The 11,152-nt window shown below is 31.8% G+C and overlaps 2 protein-coding genes across 2 annotated transcripts; both read right to left on the reverse strand.

Annotated features, from left to right (window-relative positions):
• Positions 1-513, reverse strand: LOC101256622 (uncharacterized). Its single transcript, XM_004229081.3, has one exon. The coding sequence runs from the start codon at positions 511-513 to the stop codon at positions 1-3; it is 513 nt and encodes a 170-aa protein (XP_004229129.3).
• Positions 514-564: 51 nt separating this feature from the next.
• LOC101256322 (uncharacterized) lies at positions 565-1,058 on the reverse strand. Its single transcript, XM_004229080.2, has 2 exons — positions 846-1,058; positions 565-789 (listed from the first exon to the last, which is right to left on the reverse strand). The coding sequence occupies exons 1-2, from the start codon at positions 1,056-1,058 to the stop codon at positions 565-567; spliced, it is 438 nt and encodes a 145-aa protein (XP_004229128.2).
• Positions 1,059-11,152: the final 10,094 nt, after the last annotated feature.

An 11,152-nucleotide genomic window follows, 5' to 3' on the forward strand; every position in this document is an offset into this window, starting at 1 on the left:
TCAGTTTCGATCTCCAAAGAAGTCATTAACTTCCATATGAGTAATGTCACCAAGGCAATCAAAAACATCATCTTTTAAAGCCAAATTTGTTTCAACATCCTTATTATATTTCTGGGATGTTCCCGGCTTATCATCATCTTTAAGAGTCATATGTGACTCAGCTCGAGCATTGGAAGAGGAAGCACCATTTTTATTTCCTTTCTTTTTAAAGGAATTTTGATAAAGTCTTACAAAATGCTCATGTGTGCGACATTCATTCTTCCAATGGCCTTTCATGCCGCAACGACGACAATTACTTTTTGAGGGGTTATTTTGAGAACTTATGTTGTTTTTCCTTTTATTATGACCACCACCTCGACGATTAGTGTATCGTCTCTTATCTTTATCATGTCCCCGTGCATTATTATAGCTCTGATGATCATCTCTTTTTACTTCAGATTGATCACGTGCTCCCACCACATTTGTCTCCGGTAATGGAGCAGCTCCAATGGGATGAGCTTCATGATTTTTCATTAAAAGAGCATTATGTTGCTCAGCCACCAAAAGACATGAGATTAGTTTAGATTAATTCTGAAAACCCTTTTCACGATATTGCTGCTGCGATATCACATTTGAGGCATGGAAAGTAGTAAGTCTCTTTTCCAACATGTCCTCATCTTTTATAGTCTCCCCACATAATTGCAACTGGGAGATTATCCTGAATACAACAGAGTTGTATTCAATTACAGTCTTAAAATCTTTAAATCGTAAATGCATCCACTCATAACGAGCTCTTGGCAACACTGTTGCCTTTAGGTGGTCATATCTCCCCTTTAAATCAGTCCACAATTCAAGTGGATCTTTACCGTCAAATATTCAATCTTTAGGCCCTCATCAAGATGATGACGAAGGAAAATCACAGCCTTCGCCTTATCTTGACTCGATGCTTCATTTCCCTGAGTAATAGTGGCATCAAGACGTTTAGCAGCCAAGTGAATCTCAACATCGAGTACCCATGAAAGATAATTCTTTCCAAAAATATCTAATCCCACAAATTCAAGTTTGGATAAATTCGACATGATGAAATTATGAGAGAATATATGAATTAAATAAAAATATTTATCTAATACCTTTGCAAGTAGCAACTCCGTACTGATAACGTGTTATAAAGAAAGCTCAGAATATAAGAAGAAAAAGACAAGAAGTATAAGATAGATGAGAGAATTTTCTTATTCAAGTATATCTTCCAAATGGCGAGTGATTCTCTATTTATAGTGTTGAGATATCACTTCAAAAGTCATCTAATTAATAGATACATAGTTATCTTGGAAGTTCTTATCACCTTGGAAGCACTTATACATGAACCCATTTAATAGTGGATAAATCTAATGGATAATCCACATAAACTATACAATAGATTTACAAAAAAATTTCATTTTTCATAACTCTTATATTTGTTTAGCCTATAAAGTGAACATTTTAAGTATTTGTAACCAACAACAATGACATTACTCACTTTGCCTCTCATTCTTCTTAAGATGATGACGACGAGGACGATGATGAATATACTGATATTAAATTTTTACATTGAAATGCCTAATGAATTTCTACGTTTCGTAATTTTTTAAGAAAAGAGAAAGGAAAAGAGAAAGAGAAAATATCTTATGATTTTCTTGAAGATATTAGAAGGAGAAATGTCATGTAGCAAAAGTCTTTCTTTAAAATAAAGACTTTTTGAAAGAATGATCATTCCTCCTACAAGGATATATATCGGAAAAGAGCCTGAAATATGCTTAAAGTATTGGAAATGGTATAAAATTATCCTCCATCCACCTATTGGCTCCAAAATGCCCTTCTCACCCACCTATTGAGTCCAAAATACCCTTGTCATCCATCATTCTTTTGGTTCAAAATTGACCACTTATTTAACGGTTTTATATTTAAACATTTAAATATTTTTTTAAATATGTGGCGCTCAACTATATGTTATAATTTAACTTATTAGTATACTTTATAAATCAATCCACTATCCACCCATTACTAATTAAACCCCTCCAAATTAATAAACCCGTCACATTATTAACGCAACAACAGAAAAACTACTGCCAATTGAGTGTTTTTAAAAATTTGAGGCAAAAATATCTATAGAAGTAAATTATCATACATTCAAGTGTCTAAATAAAAATTACCGATAAACTTAAAAGTCTAACTATGTTCATCTTAATTATTCTTGTGTCTTAACTATGTGATGTTACTTCATAAGTAATTTTTTTTTCAAAATAATATATTAAAGGTTTTAAAACAAATCATAAATATTTATAAAATTATACTTAAAAAAAGTGCATGAATTAATTCGAGATGTATTACTTCTTTACCTTTAATAATCAATTTCTAGTTCAATCTTGAAAGAGAATTCGATTGAAAGTGTCTCCTAAATAAGCGGCTCAACCTAAAATTAATTCCAGTTTCGATTTGGACTCGAATAATTTTGGATGTCATTTTCAGGAATCTATAATTTCATCGTGTTTATTAGTATTTATGACTATTTTGATATTATAATTGGATTATTAATTGGGTGGGTTTTAGTTAGTAATGAGTGGGTAGTGGGTTGGTTTATGAATTATATTAATAAATTAAATTATAACCAATAGTTGAACGCCAAATACTTTAAAAAATATTTCACGAGTTTAATTTTAAAATAATTAAAAAAGTGGTCAATTTTGAACTCAAAGGTGGATAACAAAGGTACTTTGGAGTCAATAGGTGGATCAAAAGGGTATTTTGAAGCCAATTGTTAGATGAAGTGTAATTTTATACCATTTTTAATATTTCAAAGATATTTTTAGACTCTTTTCCATATATATATTGAAGAGAAGTTTTTTTAGTTTTGTTGAAAATTAATAGGAAGAGCGATTATTGCTTCAAGGGTAAGAAGAATTATTTATAGAAAAAAATCAAGTCTATGTACGAAGTTCATATCAAATTTGAGAACAAGCAAAAAAAGACAAATAAATCTATTTTGTAATTTTTTTAAAGGAAGACAAAATTAGTGCTTCTTAATTCCTTTCTTTTCTGATTCTTGTCTTAATTTTTTTTATGTACCTTTCATTAAAGTTTATTTTATTTTTTCTTATTTATTTTTAATTATACTTTTCTTTATGCATTTTTTAATTCAATTTTAAAGAAAAGATGATCATATTTAGTTCATTTTATCATCGATTCTATTATTGTTTTTTACTTTCATACCTTAAATCTCATATTAATGTCATTTTTATTACTCTCATAAATCATTTTTTAAATAATTCATGTGTTATTTATTTTTCCTACAAATAATAATTTTATATCCATTTGATAATGAATTTTTATCCATTTTCCGCTATAATATTTCTTAAATATTTTTTTTCAGCTAAACTGATTAGATTAATAATTAGTGTAAAAGAAAAATCCTATCAAACAACTCTCTACAAAAGCTAAATGCTGTGTGAACCCTCCATCATTGTTCAAATTTTTATTTTTTTTCTAGGGAAGGGGATTAATTACAAAAACTGAAAATAACTTTGTGTTGTACATATACTTTTACAGAATTTGATATATCATTTTTTATCATCTTCTCTGTTACAGATTTATATTTATATGCAATAATAAGTTGAAATAAAAAAAAATTGATGTAACACTCATCTTAGTCTAATATTAATATTTATTATTTTTTATGAATTATTTAAAAAATAATTGCTCAAAAATGAACTTATTCTTCCCAAAGAAAATAGCGCCTCGATATTTATTTTAATTTTTGATATTTTTTTCTAAATTTTAAGAGACCGAAAAATTTATCTTAAAATTTTGTAAAATATTAAATTGAATGATCATATTTAATTCCTACCATCATTATTACTATTAATTTCTTTTACTTCATTTCTTTATCTCGACATTAATTTTATCAACTTTATTTTCTTAATTTTTTTTTCCTTTTCTTTGTTTTTGTTAATTATTTATTTATCCTAAAAATAAGTTACTATCACTTAATAAATATTACAAAACAAATTTTACAGAATTTGATTTGCCTCCTTTTTTGTTTTATAATTTTTTTTGAATAACAACAACAATAATAATTATTCCTCAAAAAATGAAGCTACTCTTCCAAATAAAATTACGCCTCAACTTTATTTTATTTTTGACATTTTTTCTGATTATAATAAACTGAAAATTTTATCTTAAAATTTTAGTAATATAAAAAATGAATATATTTAATTCCTATCACCATCAACTATTTATCTCTTTTACTTTCGTACCTTAATCTCATTATTAATGTTCTTTATATAATTTTTAAATAACGTTCTTTGATATTTTTTCTTTCCTTTTATTTCATGTATTCCTAAAAATAAGTTATTATAATTTTAAAGTAACTGCAAAGTTTTTTTAAACATATTTAGATTTTCTTTTTTAAAAAATTGAACAACATTTTATATGTTACTTAAACTAATCGTACAAAAAAAAAATTAATCTATCAATTTTTTTTTCAAAAATAACTATTTACATTTAATATTGTTCAATTAAAAAGGGGAAGATGTAGAGAGGGACCAAGCTAGATAAATGACTAATTTCTCAATTTTAAAAGTTTTTTCTTGCATTATATTAAAAAGTTGGTTGAACCCTAAGTATATAACTACAGCACAATCCCGATATAGTTCTATCGTATAACCGTTCTCTCCATAATTGCATCATTAAGCGAAGGAACCATTACTAATTTAAAAATTCAAAAGTCGTTATTTAGTGTGTGTTTGGAGTATGTATTTGAATTAATTTATTTTACGTTATTTTTTGCTTTTAATTTTTTTTTAGTTTTGAAAATGTTTAAGAAATACAAAACATGCTTAACTGAAAGAATTTGAAATGATAAATCAAAAATTAAAAGCTGAGTGTTTTTAACGTTTGCCTTTCGTTTATAAATCATTTAAAAAAATGAATCTAGACACCGTCTTATACTTAAAAGCCCAGAATCTATGTTGAAAATAAGCGAAACACATTTGAAAATTATACTGAAATTCTATAATTTGCAAAGGTTATTGTAGGAGAAAATGGTCTAACCCCTCTAAATCTATATCCGAAATCTCAACTACACACTTCAATTTTACGGGAGTTCTATCACCCCTTAAATTATTTTTGAGCTAAATTACTTGCTCCTTAATGCTGACGTGATAAAGAAAGGTGTAGTTCACTTTCTCAAAGCGAGTGAGAGGCAATATTTTTTATTAAAATATTAATTTTAAAAGAATTCCTGTTTTTATATTAACTTTTTGATTTTCTAAATGTTTAAAGGCTACCTTTTACTCTAATGTTTTTGTTTTCTGTTTCTTTCTTCTTTCTTTTTCAACACTTTGCCGGATTTAAGTTGTCGAAAAATAAAAGAAAATATTCCGATTGAAGACCACGATCCACAATATGTCTAACTGCATTTCTTAGTGCATATATTTCATAGTTTATAGCCTTAATCTGCAAAAAAAAAGAAAGAAAAATAGATAGTTTAAACTTGATTTTGTACTTCAAAAGAAGTGATCAATTCATGATGCTATTTGCTTAAAGGAAAGAAAATATTACATACTTGGAATTGATCAGAACTATTTCCAACACAAAATATTCACTTGGCAATCTATTTTGAGTGGCTGACATAATCTTTCAGGAGCAACACTAGTGAAACCAAGTTAACAAGCTCTAATGTATAGACATAATTAAATGCCACCAATCACTGCTTTTTACTTCTAAGAATTTGGAACAAGCTTGCAACTCAAAAAAGAACAAAAAAACAGAGGAAAGAAAAGATCAGTCAAATAAATTAAAGATGAAAGTTATAAGTAAAAGGAACAAAAAAATGTTAGCTACAGTAAACAATTCAAATTTTTGTTACAATATAGGTAAGATTAAGAAAAGTAAAAATCTTAAGGTCACGAATGAAATTTATCATTTCACTTAATGGAACATGACCTTTCAGATGTCCAAAAAAGAAAAAAAAGAAAAGGGTTAAAAAGAAAAGCAAAAAACTATAAAATAAAAATAGAATAATTATTCTTTTTCATTAAACAATATAATATATTAGGTGGCAGGGACGTGTGCATGTCATGGCCTAACCCAAATTTGGGTGTGATATTTTAAGGGCAAACCTATGGGTGGAGTCATGCATATGTTCATCTTTGTGAGTGAGAGAGTTGTATGTGATTCCAGGACTTTAAATTATTAAGGAATTTCATGTGAATATGGAACCATCTTTGTTGTGAGGGCGTTTTAATACCTTTGTTGCACTTGAACTTTCATTTGAAGCAAACATTGTGAGCTTGAGTACACTTGATAATGATGAGTCATAATTTGACACTTTTAGTAAAAATTAATTATTATATGTGTAGTTTGACTCTTTTTGGGAGAAGGTCAATACCGAAATTTATTTCTCTTTTGGGAGGAATACTGAGTAAATCATTGGGAACACTTCTAAAAACTCATTCACAATGGGAACCAACTCAAGAGTAGGTGTTTCAGAATCTATATCGCTCACCTTAACTAGATGGTAAATGAAATTCTTTGAAATCATCTTTCTAGCTTTAAGAGAAGAGACAAACTAACCCTTACACATATAATTTCCCACTTTCCGCTCTAGGATGGGTTCATTTGGAAACTGAAACTTGACTACAAAGGTTTTAACATGTATGCAACCAATCCATACCAATAATAACATCAAAATATAGCATATTAAAATCTACAAAATCAAAATGAGTGACTTTATGGGACAAGGCTCTATAGGCCCTCTTAGCCATAATAGAATCATCAACACGAGTAGAAACATGAAAATGATCTAACAACACATCCGGAAGAGTATTAAACCTCATAGCCACGTATGATGTCACCAAAGACAAGGTACTACTGTGATCAAGTAAATAATAAACATCAAATTGGAAGACTTTTCAACATACCGATAACCACATCGGGCAAACCGTCTTGCTCATGACAAGTCTGAAGTGCATAAAGTCTATTATGATTACGACTCTAATTATGATCGACAACCATAGTGGGAGTGTATCTTGACAATAGTGTGAATTTAAAAGGATATTATTTCACACTAATGCTTTCTTGGTGAAGGTTGATGAATTCAAGTACCTTTTACTCCTTCATTTCAAAGGGAAAGAACTTTTGAAGGAAAGAAACCTTAAATTTTTCCCAATCGAGAGGACCCGCATCAAATGCCCTTCCTTCTCTCCATTGGTTGAACCAAATTTAAGCAACACCATTAAGTTTTTAAGCGACTAATTCCGTATTTTCCACTAGCATTACTCTCATGACCATAAACTCCTTATACTCTTCATCAATGATCTCTTGAGGGTATTCGTCAACCTTAGAACAATGAAACTCCAGAGTGTCCATTCTAGTGAAGTCTCTCACTCTAGTTGCCGGCATACCCACATTTGGGTTCATCAGGACCACAACTTCCTTATGGGATTGAGCCGTCATGGCTTGACTCGACACTTAAAAAAAACCCTAAAATCGATATTAGTCACTTTTTTGGTCAAAAGGTTGACTGAAACTTGAGGATCTTGAGGAGGATCCTTTTGTTCCACATTCTCTCCTGCATTGCTTCTAGCATATGCCCTTCAAGTGGCCATATCCTATAGAGTATCACATAAGTATAAGGAGAGAGATACATTGAGTTAAAATTCATTGCACAAGTTTCCTGAAAATCTTAAAGCCTCTCATTCAAAAGTGTGGTGCGCTTCACACTGATGAACACAAATCTATTTGACGTGGCTTATTAGACTTTCTAGGACTTTTCTAAACCTTGTGCTCTGATTTCCAAGTTTGTCACGACCTCAGGTAGAAACTAGGTGTAACGTGACATATAAGATCCCAAGAGGCACCATATATTCCACTTAGCATACATCGTACAAGATAATAGAAACCAAGAGATTTAAAAGAAAAAATTTAGAACATAGAGTTTTATATAAAGAAGTAGAAGTCTAACAATGTATCATTTTTCTTTCGATTCCGATGGTGAACTATGTCGTGCGCTCCAATCAGCATCAATGATACGCTGAGAATGTCTTCCTCATTTTTTTCAACACTTGCAACATTATCACACTGATTATCGAAACTAACGCTTAGGTTGTTTCCCAAGTAGCGCCTTATTTATCATCGTTGCATGACGTGTAGGTGTCCTGAAGCCTCCTCAAAGTACACTCTTCAATCGGGGATATCTCATGGCATTCACTATAGTATGCTTTCAACATTGCCCATTCACCTTAAAAGCAGGCTCTTCCCATCCTTCCACTTCGATGGCACTATTAGTAAACACTCGCGTCACTCTAAATGGTCCCGACCATTTGGACTTGAGTTTTCCTGGAAAAAGTCTATGATGGGAGTTACATAATAAAACCCAATCTCCCACTTCGAATTCTTTCTTGAGTATTTTGGCATCATGCCATCTTTTCATATTTTGCTTGTAAAGCGCTGAACTTGCATAATCTTTAATCCTTAATTTATCCAACTTATTTAGTTGTTCCACTCTATATTTGGGGTTCTTTACCCAGTCCAAATTCATGACATTTAATGTCCACGTGACTTTGTGTTTCAATTCGACTGGTAGATGGCATGACATTCCAAAGATTAGTTGATATGAAGACATACCGATGGGAGTCTTGTATGCAGTATGATATGCTTAGCGGGCATCGTCAAGGTTTCAAGACCAATAAGTTCTGTTGGTGTTCACTGTCTTGGCTAAGATGCTCCAAATTTCCCGGTTGGACACTACAACCTAAACCACTTGTTTGTGGGTGATATGGGGTTGCCACTTTGTGTTTACCCCATATTTACTCAATGTAGTGGAGAACCATTTGTTACAAAAGTGGAATCCACCATCGCTAATGATATCCCGAGGTTTATCGAATCTAGCAAAAATATAGCGTTTAAGGTTCTGGACTATACTTTTCTCTTCATTGTTAGGCAAAGCTACAACTTCCACCCATTTAAATTCATGATTCACGACTACCAAAATATAATTTTTACCAATCAAACTCATAAACGAGACTATAAATCTATACTCGAAATATCAAATAGTTGAACTTCTAAAATGGGAGTGAGGGGCAATTTTTGTCTTTTGGACACCCCAACCCTTTTACTTTTGACACTAAGCGCATTTCTTGGCAAATTTGTGCACATCCATGTAGAGCAATGGCCAGTAATAACAACTTGGAGAACTTTAGCTGCAGTGTGAACACCACTATGATGGCCACCCACAGGTGAATCATGACAGACGTGGAGTACACCATCTAATGATGTGGTCAGCACATTCCCAAAACAAATATGGTTTACCCAAAGGTATTTTTTACATCGAACAAGAACCTCTTTCGCTGGTGGGAGTTTAACTCTTCTGACATAGCCCACAAACTAAATAATTTGTGAAATCAACATACCAATGAGGTTGGTTGAGAGTTAGCATGAAGACCTTTTCATCCGGAAAAACGTCATTGATGTCAACTTTTGACTCTTCATTTTCCTTTCATGCAATCTCGATAGGTGTTCCATCGCAATCTCTTTTATCTTTGACCTCAGATTCAAACTTATGCAAAAGTAATACCTATCTTATAAACCTTGACTTTTCATTCTTCTCCGTTATCAGGTAGCTAGGGCATCATGATCAATATGCACAATTACCTTAGTACCAAACAGGTATGCCCGAAATTTTTTGAACGCATACACCACAACAAGCAATTCTTGTTCGGTAACTGTATTGTTATGTTGTGTAGTGTTCAAGTTTTTGATTGCATAGTATATGGGATGGTAGAGCCTGTTACATTTTTTACCAAAAACAACACCCAATTATGTGCCACTTTCATCTCACATCCTTCGAAGGATTCATACCAATTAAGGTTGATGATAAACGGGGTGGACACCAATTTTTCTTTCAGTCATTTTAAAAGCTATCATGCAAGCATCATCAAAGTTGAACTTTACAGATTTCTCTAGAAGTTTGCACAAAGAATGTGCAATCTTGGAAAAGTCTTCGATGAACCTTCGGTAGAAACTGACATGCCCCAAGAAACTACGAACTCCCTTCACAGAAATTGGAGATGGCAATATCTCAATCACTTCAATCTTGAATTTTTCAACCTCCAAACCATTTTCCAAAACTTTATGCCCAAGAACTATACCTTCTTAAACCATGAAGTCACATTTTTCACAGTTAAGGACCAAATTTGTCTCCACACATCTTTGTAGGGCTTGGATTAAGTGGTCCAAACATTCTTCAAAATTGTCACCCACAACCGAGAAGTCATCCATAAATATCTCCGTTGAATTTTCTACATGTCTGTGAAGATGGATAACATGCAACACTAAAATGTAGCAGGAGCATTACATAACCCAAAGGAAAATGTGCTGTTGTTTTGTCTTGATATTATAGGGAAATAATGATTTGGTCGTATCCTGAATACCATCCAAAAATAAATAACATCCTCTACACATAGATGATGAAGCATTTGATCCATAAAGGGCATGGGAAAATGACCCATTTCCATCCACAAATTTAGCTTTTGGTAATCCATGCAAACTCTCCACCCGATCACTAGTCTCGTAGGAACAAACTTTCCTTTTTCATTAGGTTTGACCGTGAGACCTCCTTTGTTTTGGTACACACTGCACATGACTTACCTATTTGCTATCCGTGATAAGATAGACCAAGCCAATATCTAACCATTTGATGAATTCCTTTCACCACCTCTTGCATAAGTGGTTCAATCTCCTTTGGTGTTCAACACTTGGATTGCAATCACTATCGAGCTTAATTTTATGAGTGTAAACACCAGGAGGGATACCCACTATATAAGCAATGGTCCACCCTATTAGTTTAATGTACTTTCATAAAAATTCAAGGAAAATATTTACCTCCAATCAAGCAAATAAGCTGCAATAATCACATACAAGGTGTTATTAAACCCCAAGAAAGCATACTAAAGATGAGCTAGAAGCACTTTTAGCTCTAGTTTTGGTGGTTCTTTAGTTGACAACTTTGCCAGAGGGTTCTCTCGGGTTTAGAAATCAATATCCAGCTTCAATGGAGTTTTTGAATACCCCCCAAACCTAATAGAGCCTCCACTACCTCTTCATAACCTTGAATGTTGGTCTCATCACAATTAACAAG

Source organism: Solanum lycopersicum, chromosome 1, assembly GCF_036512215.1.
Source record: "Solanum lycopersicum chromosome 1, SLM_r2.1".
In the NCBI taxonomy this organism is placed as follows: Eukaryota; Viridiplantae; Streptophyta; class Magnoliopsida; order Solanales; family Solanaceae; genus Solanum; species Solanum lycopersicum.

What these genes read in the sequence shown, in the direction of transcription:
- LOC101256622 (XM_004229081.3), bottom strand. Translation starts at nt 513, where the DNA reads ATGAAAAATCATGAAGCTCATCCCATTGGAGCTGCTCCATTACCGGAG.
- LOC101256322 (XM_004229080.2), bottom strand. Translation starts at nt 1,058, where the DNA reads ATGTCGAATTTATCCAAACTTGAATTTGTGGGATTAGATATTTTTGGA. An exon ending in TAAAGATTGAATATTTGACG is followed by an intron (nt 790 to 845) that starts GTAAAGATCCAC and finishes GACCACCTAAAG; the next exon opens with GCAACAGTGTTGCCAAGAGC.